This window comes from Nyctereutes procyonoides, unplaced genomic scaffold (genome assembly GCF_905146905.1).
Source record: "Nyctereutes procyonoides isolate TBG_1078 unplaced genomic scaffold, NYPRO_anot_genome, whole genome shotgun sequence".
NCBI lineage: Eukaryota > Metazoa > Chordata > Mammalia > Carnivora > Canidae > Nyctereutes > Nyctereutes procyonoides.
The window spans coordinates 36927564-36943493 of NW_026575020.1; the positions used below are offsets into that span (position 1 = coordinate 36927564).

Genomic DNA, 15930 nt, shown 5'->3' on the forward strand with positions numbered 1-15930 from the left:
TTGCTGTCAGCAGAGTGTTCAGTATCCTCACCCAGGGAAGGCCGCTCTGGTGCCAACTGTGCGCTAGAGCTGGGAGGCAGTGGCCAAGCCCTATCCCCATAGGCCCAGGCTCCGGTTACTGAATCACCCTGGGTGGTTGAATATTTAGGTTACTTTCTTATTATTTGCCATTTCAAATAAGGTTTTGCTGACTATACTCCATTGATTATCCTTCAACTGCATGACTAAAAGTGGAATTGCCCGAGCAATGAATGGATAGGTGTATTTTTAAAGCATTTGGGATGTATTCTCAAATTAACCTCCAGCAAGGCTTTGGTAGAGATATATAGCCTCTGCAAGGATGAGAAGACCTGCTTTTCCAATGCCTCTAAACTCCAGGGTTTAGAGCAGCTATTTTCTACGTTGAGATTGATTTTATAACCAGGAAAAAGGGGTGTCTTTTTTGGGGAAAAAATGCTAGTTGAAGACTCCCAAACAAAATAATAAACTCTATCAGGGGCGCCTGGGTGGCTCAGTGGTTGAGCATCTGCCTTGGGTTCAAGTCATGATCCCAGGGGTCCTGGGATCGAGTCCTGCATTGGGCTCCCCGCAGGGAGCCTGCTTCTCCTTCTCCCTCCACCTGTGTCTCTGCCTCTCTCTCTCTCTCTGTGTCTCTCATGAATAAATAAATAAAATCTTTAAACCCTATCAAAGAAATGGAAATTAAAATAATGATATATCACATTTCAAGAGACCAATGATCCCCAATATTGACGGGAGTCTGTAGAGAGCACTTTTGCCTACTTCCCACTGGTAAGGTATGAACAACTGGCAGAATTTGCCAAAACTGTAAATGCATTTATCTTTGGGCCTATGTATTCCACAATTCAAATGTTTTTAGAGGAAAAATATATAATACATCCACCTTTTTAAATTAAAGAAAATTAGAGAAAACCAGAATGTTTTAGCAATAGGGACCTGGAAAAGTAACATACAATCCATCCACACAGTGTGAAAAAAATGTCCACTGCATATTGATAAGTGAAAAGTTTTGGACCAATATATATAATATCTTTTTTTTCCGTCTCCTCTCCCCCAAGTATATATTTGCATGTGCATAATAGAAAAATCTAGAAGAATGTGCACCAAACTTTTAACAGCCATTACTTCTAGGGAATAAAGTGAGAGACTTTAACTTTTCACTCAAATACTACTACTTGAAATTTTATAGTGAGTAAGTATTAGCTCTTGTAATTTAAAATACATTTTTTCCTCAAATTAAAATATATATATATATTTGGGGAAAAAAGAGATAACTAAGGGTGATACATCTCTAAATTACATAATTAGGGATGCCTGGGTGGCTCAGCGGTTGAGCGCCTCCCTTCTGCCCAGGGCATGATCCTGGAGTTGCGGAATTGAGTCCCACATCAGGCTCCCAGCATGGAGCCTGCTTCTCCCTCTGCCTGTGTCTCTGCCTCTCTCTCTCTGTGTCTCTCATGAATAAATAAATAAATAATTTTTTTAAAGAAATAAATAAATTATAAATTATGTAATTAATAAAATACAATGATCTCCCCAAATCTAACAAGAAAGGATGGAAAGAAATTAAATTACAGGCAAATGCTCCGAGAATACTTGAAAAAAAATTTAAAAGCCCACAGACAACACCTAGGTGGCTCATCGGTTGAGCACCTGCCTTCAGCCCAGGGTGTGATCCTGGAGACCCGGGGTCGAGTCCCACATAGGGCTCCCTGTGTAGAGCCTGCTTCTCCCTCTGCCTGTGTCTCTGCCTGTCTCTCTGTGTCTCTCATATATAAAATCTTTAAAAAAATTAAGTGGCTATTAGGTCTTGGATGATTTTTTTTTTAAAAAAAAGGAAAGAAATCAAAGATGTCCAGCCGTGTTAGGCCTCCTACTCTGCCACTGGGACTGTAAACTGGTACAGCCACTTTGGCGAACAGTCTGGAGTCATGGTCAAGTTGAAGACATGCACGCCATGTGACCCAGAAGCCCATGTGCATGGACACCAGGATGTATGCACGAGACATTGAAGTTGCCAAACACGGAAGCCCCCTCAGATGTCCATCAACAACAGGATGGATGAATAAATTGAAGCACCTTAATGCAGTGCCAAAATGAATGCTCTTCAGCTATTCAGAACAACATAGTTGATCTTGCAAACCTATGGTTGAACAACAATAAGCAAGATTCTAAAGAATCTTTCATACAGAATAGCAGGGAGAGTAGTTCTCTATAGTGGAAGATGGGCTGATGATGACTAGGAGGGGACCTATGGGGACTTCCAGGTGCTGGCAGTATTCTATTTTCCTGACCCAGGTAGTGGTTACCTGGTTGCTGAAAAGCTTGTTAGTGTCATAAATGCTCATAAAACTACACATTTGTGTTCTATGCCCTCTTATGTATGAAGATTATATTTCACTCTTTTTTTAATGTTAAAAAAAAAAAGCCTTGGAGTCTCCTCTTCCAGAAAGCCTTCCTAGACCACCACAGTTCTGGGTGATCTCACATGCCTTGAGAGGACCCCATAAAGCCCAGCTCCCAGTCTGACCCTGACTGCTTCACTTGTGTCCCGGTCCAGGTCCAGCGGAACTGCTGCCTGACCCTCTGTAACTTCAGCATACCCGAGGAGCTGGAGTTCCAGTACCGCCGGGTCAACGAGCTCCTGCTAAGCATCCTCAACCCCACGCGGCAGGATGAATCCATCCAGCGCATCGCTGTGCACCTGTGCAATGCCCTGGTCTGCCAGGTGGACAATGACCACAAGGAGGCTGTGGGGAAGATGGGCTTTGTCGTGGTGCGTGCCCTCGGGCTGCCCTGCCTCCCCTTTCTCCCTCCCTCCTAGCCAGCCTTTTCCAGAGCCCTCTACTGCATGCTGGATTTAGGCTAGACCAAAGAAAGACTCTCCTCACCTTGAACCTGATTTATGTCCCTAGAGATTTGCTCTGCCTAGAGCACACTGGCACCTTCTCCTGGCCACTCCAGCTGCCCATTGGGTCTCCCACCATCCAAGCCACTCCTGGCTCCTCAGACCAGGTCCCCTGTTAGGTCTTTCTCACTAAGTGTCTGTTTAATATTGGCCTCCCCAGTGGGTTGTGAGTTCTGGAGGGAAAGACACCATCCTTGTTCCTTCTCCCGTCACACCATCCCCAGCACTTCCTAGTGTGCGGCCTAGGATGCACAGTGGAGAGGTAAGTATTTGCTGAAGAACAGAAGGAAAGAATGAGGAAGGAGTATCTAGCCTCCTCCTTTTACTTTGTCACTGGACAGGCTGGAACCCACGGAGGGGGGGGCGGCCCAGACCCAAAGCTACACGGGGAACCAGGGTGCAGCTGGGACTAGCACCCAGGCCTTCAGATGCTAGGGACCAAGTCTATGTGGTTTGTACCTCTTCAAACAGCTCCCCCAGACCAGATAAGGCAGATTTGGTCTCATCAGGATGCATTAGCCAGGAGTAGAAGTGCTGACTCTCCTCTTTCCATCTTGATTCTAGGGGGACACAGTAGCTCTTGAGCCAAGCCCTGCCTGTGTCCCCATTCCCCCCAGCAAGTTTTCTTCTTTGCCCACAGACCATGCTGAAGCTGATTCAGAAGAAGCTGCTGGACAAGATAGTAAGTCAAGTCTTCATGAAGCCACTCTGCCCTTCCCTAGCCTGAGAAGGGGTGGTTTGCCCCTGGAGGATACCCATATTTTGTCAGGGGATGCCCTCATGGGTGCCAGGGGCCTGCACGGCCCTCCAGGTGAACCATGCTGAGCACCCCCTCCCTTCAGTGTGACCAGGTGATGGAGTTCTCCTGGAGTGCCCTGTGGAACATCACAGACGAGACACCTGACAACTGCGAGATGTTCCTCAATTTCAATGGCATGAAGCTATTCCTGGACTGCCTGAAGGTACTGCCCATCTCCAGTGGCAGCAGCCTCCTTAACCACCCACATGGCCACTCTTCTGTCCCTAGGCATCCTACCAGCCAGATCTATCAGCAACCCCTCTCCCCCTGGTTCCCACAGAAGGGTGGCAGGGGCCGACTTACAGGCCCACACACCCTTAGAGCCCTCCCTCCAAGGGAAAACCCGGTCCCATCATTCTCTGCACCAATTTCTCAGACTGCCCACAGTCTGGCTGGGGTCCACTGGACAGCATTGTGACCAGTAGGACAGTCTTTTAAAACTCATCCTTGGGGCACCTGCCTGGCTCAGTTGGTAGAACATGTGACTCTTGATCTCAGGGTTGTGAGTTCAAGCCCCACATTGGGCATAGAGCTTACTTTTTAAAAAAATAAGTAGTAGCAATTCTAAAAATAAATAAAACTTGTTTTCTTACTTTAGTTTTTATAAATTTTCCCTTAAACTAATATTTTGAGTTTTTGGCAAATAGAACCACATTTGTCCTAGTTGGAAGTTTATAGGTCAGATCTCGACTCAGCCTTTGATTTTGTAGCAAGGAGTCCTCACCATTTTAAGACATATGGTATAGGGGATCCCTGGGTGGCTTAGTGGTTTGGCGCCTGCCTTTGGCCCAGGGCGCGGAGTCCGTGTCGGGCTCCTGGCATGGAGCCTGCTTCTATCTCTGCCTGTGTCTCTGCCTCTCTCTCTCTCTCTATGTCTATCATGAATAAATAAACCTTTAAAAAAAATCCATACGGTATATACTCAGTGCTGTACTAGGTACACTAGAAGGTATGAGGGCAGGCTGTTGCTCCCCCTCTTTGTCTGGTTGGAATGGCCAGATACCCATAAGGTTTCTAGGTTAACAATACCAGAACTTCAAAACAAAAATCAAACCAGACACTAAGTGCTAATTGAAGTGGCCCCATTGGCTCTCATTTTGCCAGGAATTCCCAGAGAAGCAGGAACTGCATCGGAATATGCTAGGACTCTTGGGGAATGTGGCAGAGGTGAAGGAGCTGCGGCCTCAGCTAATGACTTCCCAATTTATCAGTGTCTTCAGGTGGGTATTTCCTTTCTCTTTTTGCCTTGGCTGCCAGGATGTTCAGGGCTCTGGTCTGTGTTAAGCTGCAGCAACTGCTCTCTGCCTAAGTTTCTGTTAGAAATGTCCCCTTGCATCCAAGTCCCTGCTCCGCTGTGTTGAGTATACTTGGACCCAAGCTCGAGCTTGTAAATAAACCCTCGTGTGTTTGCAAAAAAAAAAAAAAAAAAGAAAAGAAATGTCCCCTTGCGTCTACATGTGGTTTCTTTCAAGCCTCCATAAATGATCCTCTTGTAGCTGTGTCTTCAGCGACCTCAGATCTTTAGAAGTCACTTGGGTATGGATAATAGAGAAATCAGTGATACCTCTGGCATCTGGTCTATAAGCTGGGGTCCAGCAGCTGGGGTCTGAAGAGGGACTTGGAGGGATTTTTCTCTCTTCTTGGCAGCAACCTGCTGGAGAGCAAGGCTGATGGGATCGAGGTTTCCTATAACGCCTGCGGCGTCCTCTCCCACATCATGTTTGATGGGCCTGAGGCGTGGGGCATCTGTGAGCCCCAGCGAGAGGAGGTGGAGGAGCGCATGTGGGCAGCCATCCAGAGCTGGGATGTCAACTCTCGGAGAAACATCAATTACAGGTGCGGGGTGGTGTGTGGGCAGGGTCCATGGGGAGACAGGTCGCTCATGCCCAACAAGGCCTGGGGAGAGCCTCCTGCCTTCCTTCTAGTCCCCTTTTCAGCTCTCGCTGAGGCACAAAGCTCACGCACAGCACACAGCACACATCTTACCCATAAGGCTGGGCACGTCTTTCACACACATCAACACCTGTGTGGATGCAAAGTTTGCCATTGACAAACATTTGAGACGTGTTTACCTGTAGGAAGAAAGAAGAGGAAAATACAAACACACTCTAGGAGACAAAACAGAAACCACTCATGAGCTCGTTCCCGGAAAGAATCTCTGCTCACACACAGTCTGGTGCCTCCCCTCCCAGCAGTTTCCCTCTACTCTGATTTAATTGTTTGCAATGCAGCTAGTGTCAGGTCTTCTAGGGCATGGGTCTCTCTCCTTGTTCTATGACTGGGTCACTTTCTGGGTGCGGATGAGCCATCTTGTCCTGATTGACATTGACATTGAAAACCCATATTGGGAGGATTGGACCCGTGTGGCTTTGCTGATGCTCTGGTGACAGCTGTTCCCAAGGAAATGTGAAGGGGAATCACTGGCCCGGGGCTTTGCACGTACATTTTTCAGGCTCAGACCATGACTCCAGGTGGCCTGCAAAGGCCATTATAAGAAGTACAGTCACACTTCTGTTTCTCAGGGTACTTCTCACTGTCTCCCCAAGAATGGGTCTCTCGTCCTTGCCGAGCTCCTCTATTTCTACACTACCTGATCTATGTCCCTCCTACCTCCCTTACATGCCCATGCTCCTGACCTCTCTCACTAGCAAGCTCCCTCTGTGGAGCCTGAAGGCCAGATGCCTCTGCCTCTGCTGCATTCTACTAACCTGCTCATGGGTGGCCTGTGGAACCCTCCAGGGAGGAGAGCCCTCCAACAGGAGAAGGTGCACTCCCCCACCCCCTGGCATTAGAAGTGACTTTGGTCTCTCTTTCTACAGGTCCTTTGAGCCAATTCTTCGCCTCCTTCCCCAGGGCATCTCCCCTGTCAGCCAGCACTGGGCCACCTGGGCCCTGTACAACCTTGTGTCTGTCTACCGTGAGTACACACTTGCCCTTTGTTCAGACACAGGGATCCTCACCTGGTTGCAAGCCAACTTGTCCTCAGGGAGCTCATAACCCGGGTGAGGAGTTCTAAGAGAGGTGGCCCCGGTGTCTGTGCCGAGGAGCACAGCCCTCCCCTTTCCAGCATCTGTGGCATGTCCAGCATAATGGTGGGGCCTGCCTCATCACCAGAAGCAAGCCTAGCAGGCCAGACGGCCCATCCAGAGTTCCCAGACAGCTTTCTTAATGCCGCCTGCTTCCACATAAGTGAATAGTCAAAAATCTCCAGGCCTTCTGGAAGACAGAGTAAGACCAACTCAAAGAACTAACCCCTGAGGAAACAGACTTCCAAGGGAACAGGAGAGGACTTTAAAACAATTCTAACTTTTTTTTTTTAAGATTTTATTTATTTATTCGTGAGACACAGAGAGAGAGGCAGAGACACAGGCAGAGAGAGAAGCAGGTTTCCCGCAGGGAGCCTGATGCAAAACTCCATCCCAGGACTCCAGGATCACACCCTGAGCTGGGTCAGACACTCAACCACCGAGCCACCCAGGCATCCCCAATTCTAACTTTATTCCTCAAAGAGCATCCCATCCTCCCATAGAAGAGCCTGAACCATCCTCTGCCAAGTGGCTCTGGCAGGGAGAGAAAGAAGGTAGAGCACCAGGAGAGCTTGATGGCAGGACAGGTTTGACCATCGTTCTCTCTCCTCCTGGTTATGTGAGGTTATTTAACCTCTCTGGGCCTCAGTTTCCTCCATAGAATGGGGACAGGATTAAGGCCTACCTCATAAGATTGATGTGAAAAGAGAACCAGCATAAAGCGCCCAGCCTGGGGCCTGGATCCTGCTCAGTCCCCTTAACTGGCAGAGTGAATCAGAGTGCGGGCTCTGGGGCCAGATACCTGGCTTCGAATTATGGCTCTCCCACTTGTTGTGTTACTTTGAGCAGGTTTCTCAACCTCTCTGTGCCTCAATTTCCTCATCTTTAAAATGGGATAAAAATAGGATTTCTGTCAAATAAGGTATGTAAAGTGATTGGAACAGTGCTTGACCCATACAAACTCTTCAATAAGCATTACCCTTTTTCATTACTACTTGAGGTTAGTGTTACCAAACTACCAGCACCAGACCTCAGAGAGGCACTGTTGTAGTATAGACAAAAGAGCCCTGAGCTGAGACTCCTTTGGAGAAGCACCCAGAATGACTTTGGATGAATTGCTTCATCCCTTTGAACCTCAGTTCTTTCATCTGTAAAATGGAGAGCATAAAAGTAGCTCTGACTACATAGGGGCAGGGGTGGTGGTGTTCCACTGAAATGCCCATGTTCTCCATGGAGCATAAAGCCCTGGATCCTGAGCACTAGAATGTGCTTTATTGGTGTGAACCGTAAACCACCCAATAATAGGAAGGAATGCTGGTTCCAACCTGGCTGGCCACCAGAATCACCTTGTAGTATATTGTTAAAAATACAGGGCAGCCCCAGTGGCCCAGAGGTTTAGCACCGCCTTCAGCCCGGGGTGTGATCCTGGAGACCCAGGATCGAGTCCCACGTCGGGCTCCCTGCACGGAGCCTGCTTCTCCCTCTGCCTGTGTCTCTCTCTCTCTTTCTGTCATAAATAAATAAATAAAATTAAAAAAAAATAAATACAGGTTCCTGGGTCTGTTGATTCAGAATACTCGAGGGTAGGGCTTGGGAATCTGTATTTTTACAAAAACTTCTCAGGATAGAAGCCACTAGTTTGGGTGTTACTTCCCTTGGGGTGAGCTATGGAAAGAAAGAAACGTGGCTGCGTCCCAAAGTAGCCTTTTTCAAGAACTCACCCCTTGTTCCCCCAGTGGACCCAAGAATCCCAGCCCATGGGGCTGGGCAGACAGACGGTTCCCTGGTGCAGCAGCGCCTTCACTGCCCTCCCCCAGGCCTGTGTATCCACCCCCCTACTCCCTTCTCCTCACCCCCACACACCCCCACCCCAGGGCATCCTTCGCAGCAAGGGTGGGTTCTGGCCCACAGGCTGCTGGAAGACCAGCCTGATCCCCTGTCTGCCCCTCCCTGCAGCGGACAAGTACTGCCCCCTGCTGATCAAAGAAGGGGGGCTGCCCCTGCTGAGGGACATGATCAAAATGGCAACTGCTCGGCAGGAGACGAAGGAAATGGCCCGGTAAGAGACAGCCAGTTTTTCTGCTTGCAGCCTCAGTGTGGGGGAGTGGGGGCCACTTGGGCAACTCAGGGTGGAGTGTGGAGGTGGATAGTGTACTGCTTTCCAGCAGGGGCCTCCCTCAGTGTCATTCGGCCACAGTGTGGCCAGAAACTAGCTCACCCAGCTCCATGAGGAGCATCACTGCCCTCCTGTAAACTTCGTTTTCTCTTACTCCCAATGAATTCCATCCTCTCCCCCTGGCCCTTACTAAGTCAGGTCAAAATTCATCATTTTTGGCCAAAGACCTTCCAAAGAAAGAGAATACTGTGTGATAAAGTATATTCTAGAGAACTGGCGGGTGAAGGCAAATGGGTTTGCACACGGCAGAGTTGCCAGGGCCAGCTGCTATGCGGTTTCACTCCCGTGCCTGAAACCCCATCATCCCTGATCTCGCACCAGTCCGGGTATGAGCGATTCTCAGGAATGCCGCATGTGGCATCAGCAGTAACAACCTTGCTTCCTCCAGGATCCATTCCAGAAGGGAGCACAGTTACATTGACCCCAGTTCTGAGCCCGGTGTAGAATCAGGAGTATCAGGAGCAGGGATCTGGGACTCAGAAGCACCCAAACAGAGACTCACTGGGCTGTGCAGCATCTGCCGTTTCTGCAGTTCCTTTAGCAAAAGGCGCTTCATAAACAATAATTGACAGATTCCTCTCAGTTTGAGAATGGTAAAATGAATGGTTCTCAAATGTAATCTCCCTGAAGAATCACCTGAAAAGATGTTAAAAATGCACAGGCCCATCCTAGATTTTCTTTCCCAGTAGATCTGGGATTGGGGCCTGGGAATATTCATTATCAACAGGGATCCCAGGAGATTTGAGAAGCTGGGTAAGACTGACCCGTAACCTACTCCAGTTCCTCTGAACATCTCTGTAAGACCTGAGACATGTATCCCAGCTGGCCAACTTTTCTGAAGGAGGTTGTGACACCAAGGGGAGCTCAGAAGTCATTCCGCCCATCCCACTCCTGTACCACTCTGGGCACCCCTTACTTCCTAAAAGGCAGTAGGCACCTCTTTAGCACATGGAGGCTGCAGTGAACACCACTCCTACCTCCAACCAACCCAAAGGTATAGCGTTGAGCCGGAAGGCCATCCAAGGTCCCAGGTGATATCTAACTGCAGTAGGGCAGTGGTTCTCAAGGGTCAGTCTGGAGGGGGCACAAGACTGCGGCTCTGAGCACCAGTGGTGGTTCCCAAGACCATGATGCTGGGCCTGGCCTGGCCGCGTGGAGGATGTCAGGAGCCCTATTGCTGGCATGGCTGCCCCAGCCCCACCCGGACCTCCTCGAGATTGGGATCGCTGGGCAAATCTGACATGCAGGCAGTTTGGAGATCACTAGTAGGCTGCCTGGGTAGGTAGGGGGAAAGTGAAGAAAGCAGGTGGTGCTCAAGAAAGGAGCAGAGAGGGTTGTAAAGGTCAAGCCTGAGCCATTTCAGGGGAGCCCCTAGCCAGAGAGGCCCTGGGGCTGAGAGGTAAGGAAGGGGGTCCCAGGGAGGAAGGAGGGGAGCACAGGGGCCTGATAGTATTGGTGGCCACAGGTGCCATTTCCTAGGCACTGGGCAGGAATCTCTTCAGTCAGTGTCAGCATTACTGTGGACATTGTTAGCAAACCCATTGGCCTCATCAGCCAGGAGGGGCCAGGCCCACCCGACCCAAGACTGCCCTCTAATCCTCTCTCTCCTGTGGTCTCCAGCAAGGTGATTGAGCACTGCAGTAACTTTAAAGAGGAGAACATGGACACGTCCAGATAGAGGCCTCCGCCCCTACGGCCACCACGGCTCTGGACCACAAGGCCAGGAGGAAGCTCTCAAGCAGCCCAGCTGGCAGACCCCCACCGGGGAGCCTCCCGCTGGATGAAGGGACACAGGGGGACTTTTGCACAACCGACGCTTTTCCTTAACATTAGTGAGATATATATATATATTATATATATATATATTATATATATATATATATATAATTTTTTTTTGGTTAGGAAGTGTGAAGTTTTGTGTGTATGATTTCTGTACAAAAACAAAAGAAACACTCCTTGAGTCCCCGCAGCTTCCTCGGCCACCTCAATCCCCAACTCCAAGCCTTCATTGCTGCCACTCACTCCTACTCCCCTCAGACTAAATGCCTCTAACGTTGTGAGTCTGGTCCTTTCCCAGTGACCTCAGACCCTGGCCTCGCTTCCCATTAGGAGAGGCAGAGGGCTTTTGACAGCCCACTCCAGCACCCCAACCCACCCGTCAAAGCCTGAGAACCCCATCTGGGCTCCTGGGTATGGCCGATGGGGTTTGGGATGAAAACCAGCCCCACTGGGCCTCCTGAATGCCTTGGTGCTCCCAGCCACGGGCCATCTGGGGCAAGGAAGTGAGTGCCCAGGCCCAGGCAGCCCCAGCCCCAGAGGACCCTCAGGAGCGGGGCTCCCAGGGGCCCCGCCGTTCTCTGGTCAGGCCTGCCTGAGGCCACGCTGCTATGGAGGCTGCCTCCTGGTCTCCCACCAGGTCCCAGGCTACTGAAGGCCCCAGCCCAGGGCTGGTCAGAACTCAGGCAGATTCCACTGCCCCTTCTGCCAAACATATTCAGCACCCACCCCGGCCCTGGAAGCCAGCACCGCCAGGGCCAGGGGCTTGTTCCTCACTCCCCAGCCCTTCCCCTGCCCGCAGCACCCATGGTGCCCCAGCACCCCACCAGCAGAACTGAGCCGGCCTCATTTGCCATGCCCCCTCACCTTCCCCGCTGCCCGGAGGACCCCACACTTCTCTCAGGCAGGAGGTCCCCACTCCAGCTGGACCCGCAGCAACAGGCAGCTGCCTCCAGACCAGCACTGGGCACAGCCTGCAGTGGCCCCACGTGGCCCTTCTGAGCCCCTATTCCCTGCCCCCAGGCTTTACCTTGGGAACCTCTGTGCTGTGTTTCAGAGAAGTATGAGCTACAAATGTATCTTGAAATATCTTGTGGTCCTCCCTTGATGTAACTCCGAATTGCTTCTCTGGAGACAGGCAGTGGTGAGGAGGCCCCTCCAGAACAAGGCACTGGGGAAGCAAGGCCGACTCTGCAGGCACCCCCTCGGGGATGACCTCTCTTCCTTCTTCTTTCCCTGGGCCTGCTTTTGGACTCTCCTGGCATTTCTGCCTCGTGACAGAACAGGCTGGATGAGCAGTCCAAAGGAGAGACACCAGGCCTTCTCCCCTGAAGTCTGTCCCTGCCAGCCCCGGGAAGGGGGCGGCTGCCCTGTGCTTCCCAAGCTCGGCAGACAGGCCACATCTGCCCCTCCCCTCCGTGTTCACCTGGCGTGAGCCAGTGCCTGGGCAGAGCTCACATCGCGTTGCTTTACCACCTGGGGCCTGGGTAAATGTACTTTGGGATGTCACAGAAATACATTTTTGTGCAAAGTGGAAAGAGCAGTGTCTTTTTTGCAAAAGGGGTGGGGTCAGGAGAGGGGCTGGAGCCATTTCAAGTACTGGGCCTTGAAGAAGGGGACCTGCAATGGGGAGCATGCATCGGGTGGATTTGTGTGCCCAGCTTGGGGACAAGCGGCAGATGGGGCTGAAGGACCTGCCTCCCCTCATTCTCTGCACTCTCCCGTGCCCCGACACTGGGATACAGCTGCAGCAGTCCCACAGGCCACCTGCCTGGGGTGGTGCAGTCTGATGGTAGAGACAATGTTCTGTGTGAGCACGGAGCACAGAGAGAGCACCTCCTGGCGCCGGTAGGAGTAGAGTGGGGCCCTAGGAGACAGAAGTTAGTTGGACAACAGTGTTTCTGTGAGGGAAGGGCACCTTCAGCCTGGTGGTAAGAGGCATGGTGTCCCTGAGCAGGCAGGGAGGCTTCTCTTTTTTTTTTTTTTTTAATTTTTATTTATTTATGATAGTCACACAGAGAGAGAGAGAGGCAGAGACACAGGCAGAGGGAGAAGCAGGCTCCATGCACCGGGAGCCCGATGTGGGACTCGATCCCGGATCTCCAGGATCGCGCCCTGGGCCAAAGGCAGGTGCCAAACCGCTGCACCACCCAGGGATCCCAGGGAGGCTTCTCTTGAGCCGAGACCTGTGAGCAGGAGCCAGTAAAAGAAGGCTGTCAGGGGGTGCCTGAGCCACTCAGTTGCTTGAGCGTCTGACTCTTGATTTTGGCTCAGGTCATGATCTTGGGGTCGAGGGATCAAGCCCCAATGGGGAGTCTGCTTGAGATGCTCTCTCTCCCACTCCCTCTGCCCCTCCTCTCTAAAATTAATAAATAAATCTTAAAAAAAAAAAAAAGACAAAGCTTCCAGGCTGGCTATGGGTGAGCTGCGGAAAGAACACTGTCGACAGAGGGCTCAGCTAGAAGGGCTTTACAGGGAGAGCGGTTAAGCACCTCCCTGCAGCTGTAGCAGAGCAAAGGAATTAAGGCACAAGCAGGGAGAGACAGAGAAGTAGCTGGGAGGGTGGCTTTGCCCTCCAGGCTCCTGAGGTACTTCCAAGGCTGCACCCAATTGAGGAGAGCTGTTCCCCAAAGATGCCAGGTGTGTGTGCCTTGACCAAATTCTAGCCACGCTCCCCTGAGGCCTCTTCTCAACTAGGCCACAAACTTGGCCTATAAGAGCCCTACTGCGGGCTCTTACCGCAAGTGATTTTGTCCATCTCCCTCCCCTGCATTAAAACAACCACCTGGGCACCTGGGGGCCTCAGTGGTTGAGCGTCTGCCTTTGGCTCAGGGAGTGATCCCAGAGTCCCAGGATCAAGTCCTGCATCCGTTCCCCACAGGGAGCCTCCTTCTCCCTCTGCCTATGTCTTTGCCTCTCTCTCTGTGTTTCTCATGAATAAATAAAATCTTTAAAAAACAAATTTTACTGTTTGTCTTAGCCACCACCTGACCAGAGGCCCCCCCACACTACCCTGTCTCTGAGCATTTACTAGAAGGGGTTTACAGTTGTGAATCCTTCCTCTGTCCTCTAAAAATGTATTTGTGTCTCCTACAACTCAGGAGTCCCGAAAGCCATTCCTTCAAAGAGGAAGGATCCAGAAGGATCAGGCCTCTGTCTCCCAGTCCCTGTGGGAGGACAGGCACCTAACTTCAATTACTGCCAGCTGGCACACACAGCTGGTCTACTCAGCATTGCACTGACCAACCCTTGGTGATTTTTCACTTCTCTGAGACACTGCCGTTCCTTCCTGCTCCCTTTATTTATGTATTTATTAGATTTTATTTATTTATTCATGAGAGAAAGAGAAGCAGAGACAGGCAGAGGGAGAAGCAGGCTCCCTGCAGGAAGCCGGATGTGGGACTCGATCCCCACATCAGGGATCAAGCCTTAAGCGGAAGGCAGATGCTCAACGGCTGAACCACCGAGGCGTCCCTCCTGCTCCCTTTAAAACATCCATTCAGGGACGCCCAGGTGGCTCAGCAGTTAAGGGTCTGCCTTCTGGCTCAGGGCATGATCCTGGGGTCCTGGGATCGAGTCCCACATCGAGCTCCCTGTGTGGAGCCTGCTTCTCCCTCTGCCTGTGTCTCTGCCTCTGTCCTCTCTGTCTCTCTCTGTGTCTCTCATAATAAATGAAATCTTTAAAAAAAATAAAAATAAAACATCCATTCACTTCTGTACAGATCAGAGTTGAACTCACTTTACACTGCAATAGCATATTACTGATTAGAATCTGTCCTTACCACTTTAGTGTCTGACTTTGTCTTTCAAACCAGCACAGGGCCTGACACATGGAAGCTGCAGAATGATTTAAGTGTTTCCATTCAGCATACTAAGTCACCCACGGCAGTAACCAAGACTGAGTTACAAGTGACTGAGTTACAAGTGACTGAGTTACAAGTGACTCAACTCAAATACCTACCCAGGGGATCCCTGGGTGGCGCAGCGGTTTGGCGCCTGCCTTTGGCCCAGGGCGCGATCCTGGAGATCCAGGATCGAATCCACGTCGGGCTCCCGGTGCATGGAGCCTGCTTCTCCCTCTGCCTGTGTCTCTGCCTCTCTCTCTCTCTCTATGACTATCATAAATAAATAAAAATTAAAAAAATGAATACCTTCAAATACCTACCCAGGCTAGTCAAAAGTGAGAGGGAATTCATCAAGGGAATCTAGAGGTTAACATCAGCTTCAGGAATAGCTGGATCTAGGGGCCAAGGCAATGTTACTTACACTCTTGCTCCTTCTTTCACTGCTACTTATCTCTAGAACTCTGTAAGTTGGCTTCATCCTCTCCTGCTACAGTCTCCCTCCACATAGTGTAAAAACAGTTGCCTATTGCCCTTAAATCCTATCCCTTATGCGAGAGATGTGAAATAATGCCCCTTTCTCTCTCAGCATTTATACAGTAATCTTATAGAATGATTCTGATTGGCCCTGCTGAGTTACATGTCCACCACCTAGGACCAATCACTGGAGACACTGAAAGAGAAAACCATTGAAAGAGTTTGGCCCTCTAAAGTCTTATGCCCACATCTTGTCTCCTCTTACTCTGTGGAGTGAGGGACACAGTTCCTCTAGAACCATATGGGATGGGGAAGAGTCAGTTAGTTCTCCAACAGATAAGGGGATGCTGAGCTGACAAAATAGATATCAGAAGAGTGTACTGGAGGGGACCATCTGTTGGAGAAAGAAGGTGGATGTTGATATCGTGGGAAGTGTGGGTGGAAAGGCAGTTCTGAGCGGGGAATGCCTCGGGGACACAGTTGAAGGAGTGTGAACACTGAATGATGATGAGATTTTGTCTTAGAATAGCCCGAAGCCTCTGGTGGGCAAGTCCTTCTGGCAGGGTGAGGTGTCGGCTTATAGAGGGGGAGAGGACAGTCCCATACTAGACACTGACTGTACTTGGCATTTTTTAATCCTCCCAGCCACCTTGGCAGGGGGGGATGCTATCACCAGTCTTCACTATATAGACAGAAGACAGAGGTCAGAGTGGTTCAGTAACTGGCCCAAGCTCACACAGGTAGGAGGGGGCAGAGCTGATATTTCTGACTCTGACTCCACTTGGGCCCCTGGTACCCAGGATCTGCACCACGGACGACCACTTTGCGCTCATCCGGTTTGCAGTGTCAAAAAATGAATAGCAAGGAAGTATGGGTATCACCACAGAGCAACCGCGGGCGGGTCC

The 15930-nt window shown here is 50.5% G+C and overlaps 1 protein-coding gene across 4 annotated transcripts in view; it reads left to right on the top strand.

The window, feature by feature from the left end:
• ZER1 (zyg-11 related cell cycle regulator) overlaps nt 1-12244 on the top strand; it is a 30526-nt gene extending 18282 nt beyond the window's left edge. For 2 of the 4 annotated variants that reach the window (XM_055333496.1, XM_055333490.1), the window contains exons 9-17: nt 2582-2797; nt 3090-3191; nt 3570-3611; nt 3772-3891; nt 4833-4948; nt 5376-5564; nt 6548-6645; nt 8711-8813; nt 10551-12244. In XM_055333496.1, the coding sequence (XP_055189471.1) occupies nt 2582-2797; nt 3090-3191; nt 3570-3611; nt 3772-3891; nt 4833-4948; nt 5376-5564; nt 6548-6645; nt 8711-8813; nt 10551-10608 (1044 nt within the window). In that variant the 3' untranslated portion in view covers nt 10609-12244. The remainder of the gene's footprint in view (nt 1-2581; nt 2798-3089; nt 3192-3569; nt 3612-3771; nt 3892-4832; nt 4949-5375; nt 5565-6547; nt 6646-8710; nt 8814-10550) is intronic. The other 2 variants (XM_055333508.1, XM_055333503.1) reach the window with 1 other exon arrangement.
• The last annotated feature ends 3686 nt before the right edge of the window (nt 12245-15930 follow it).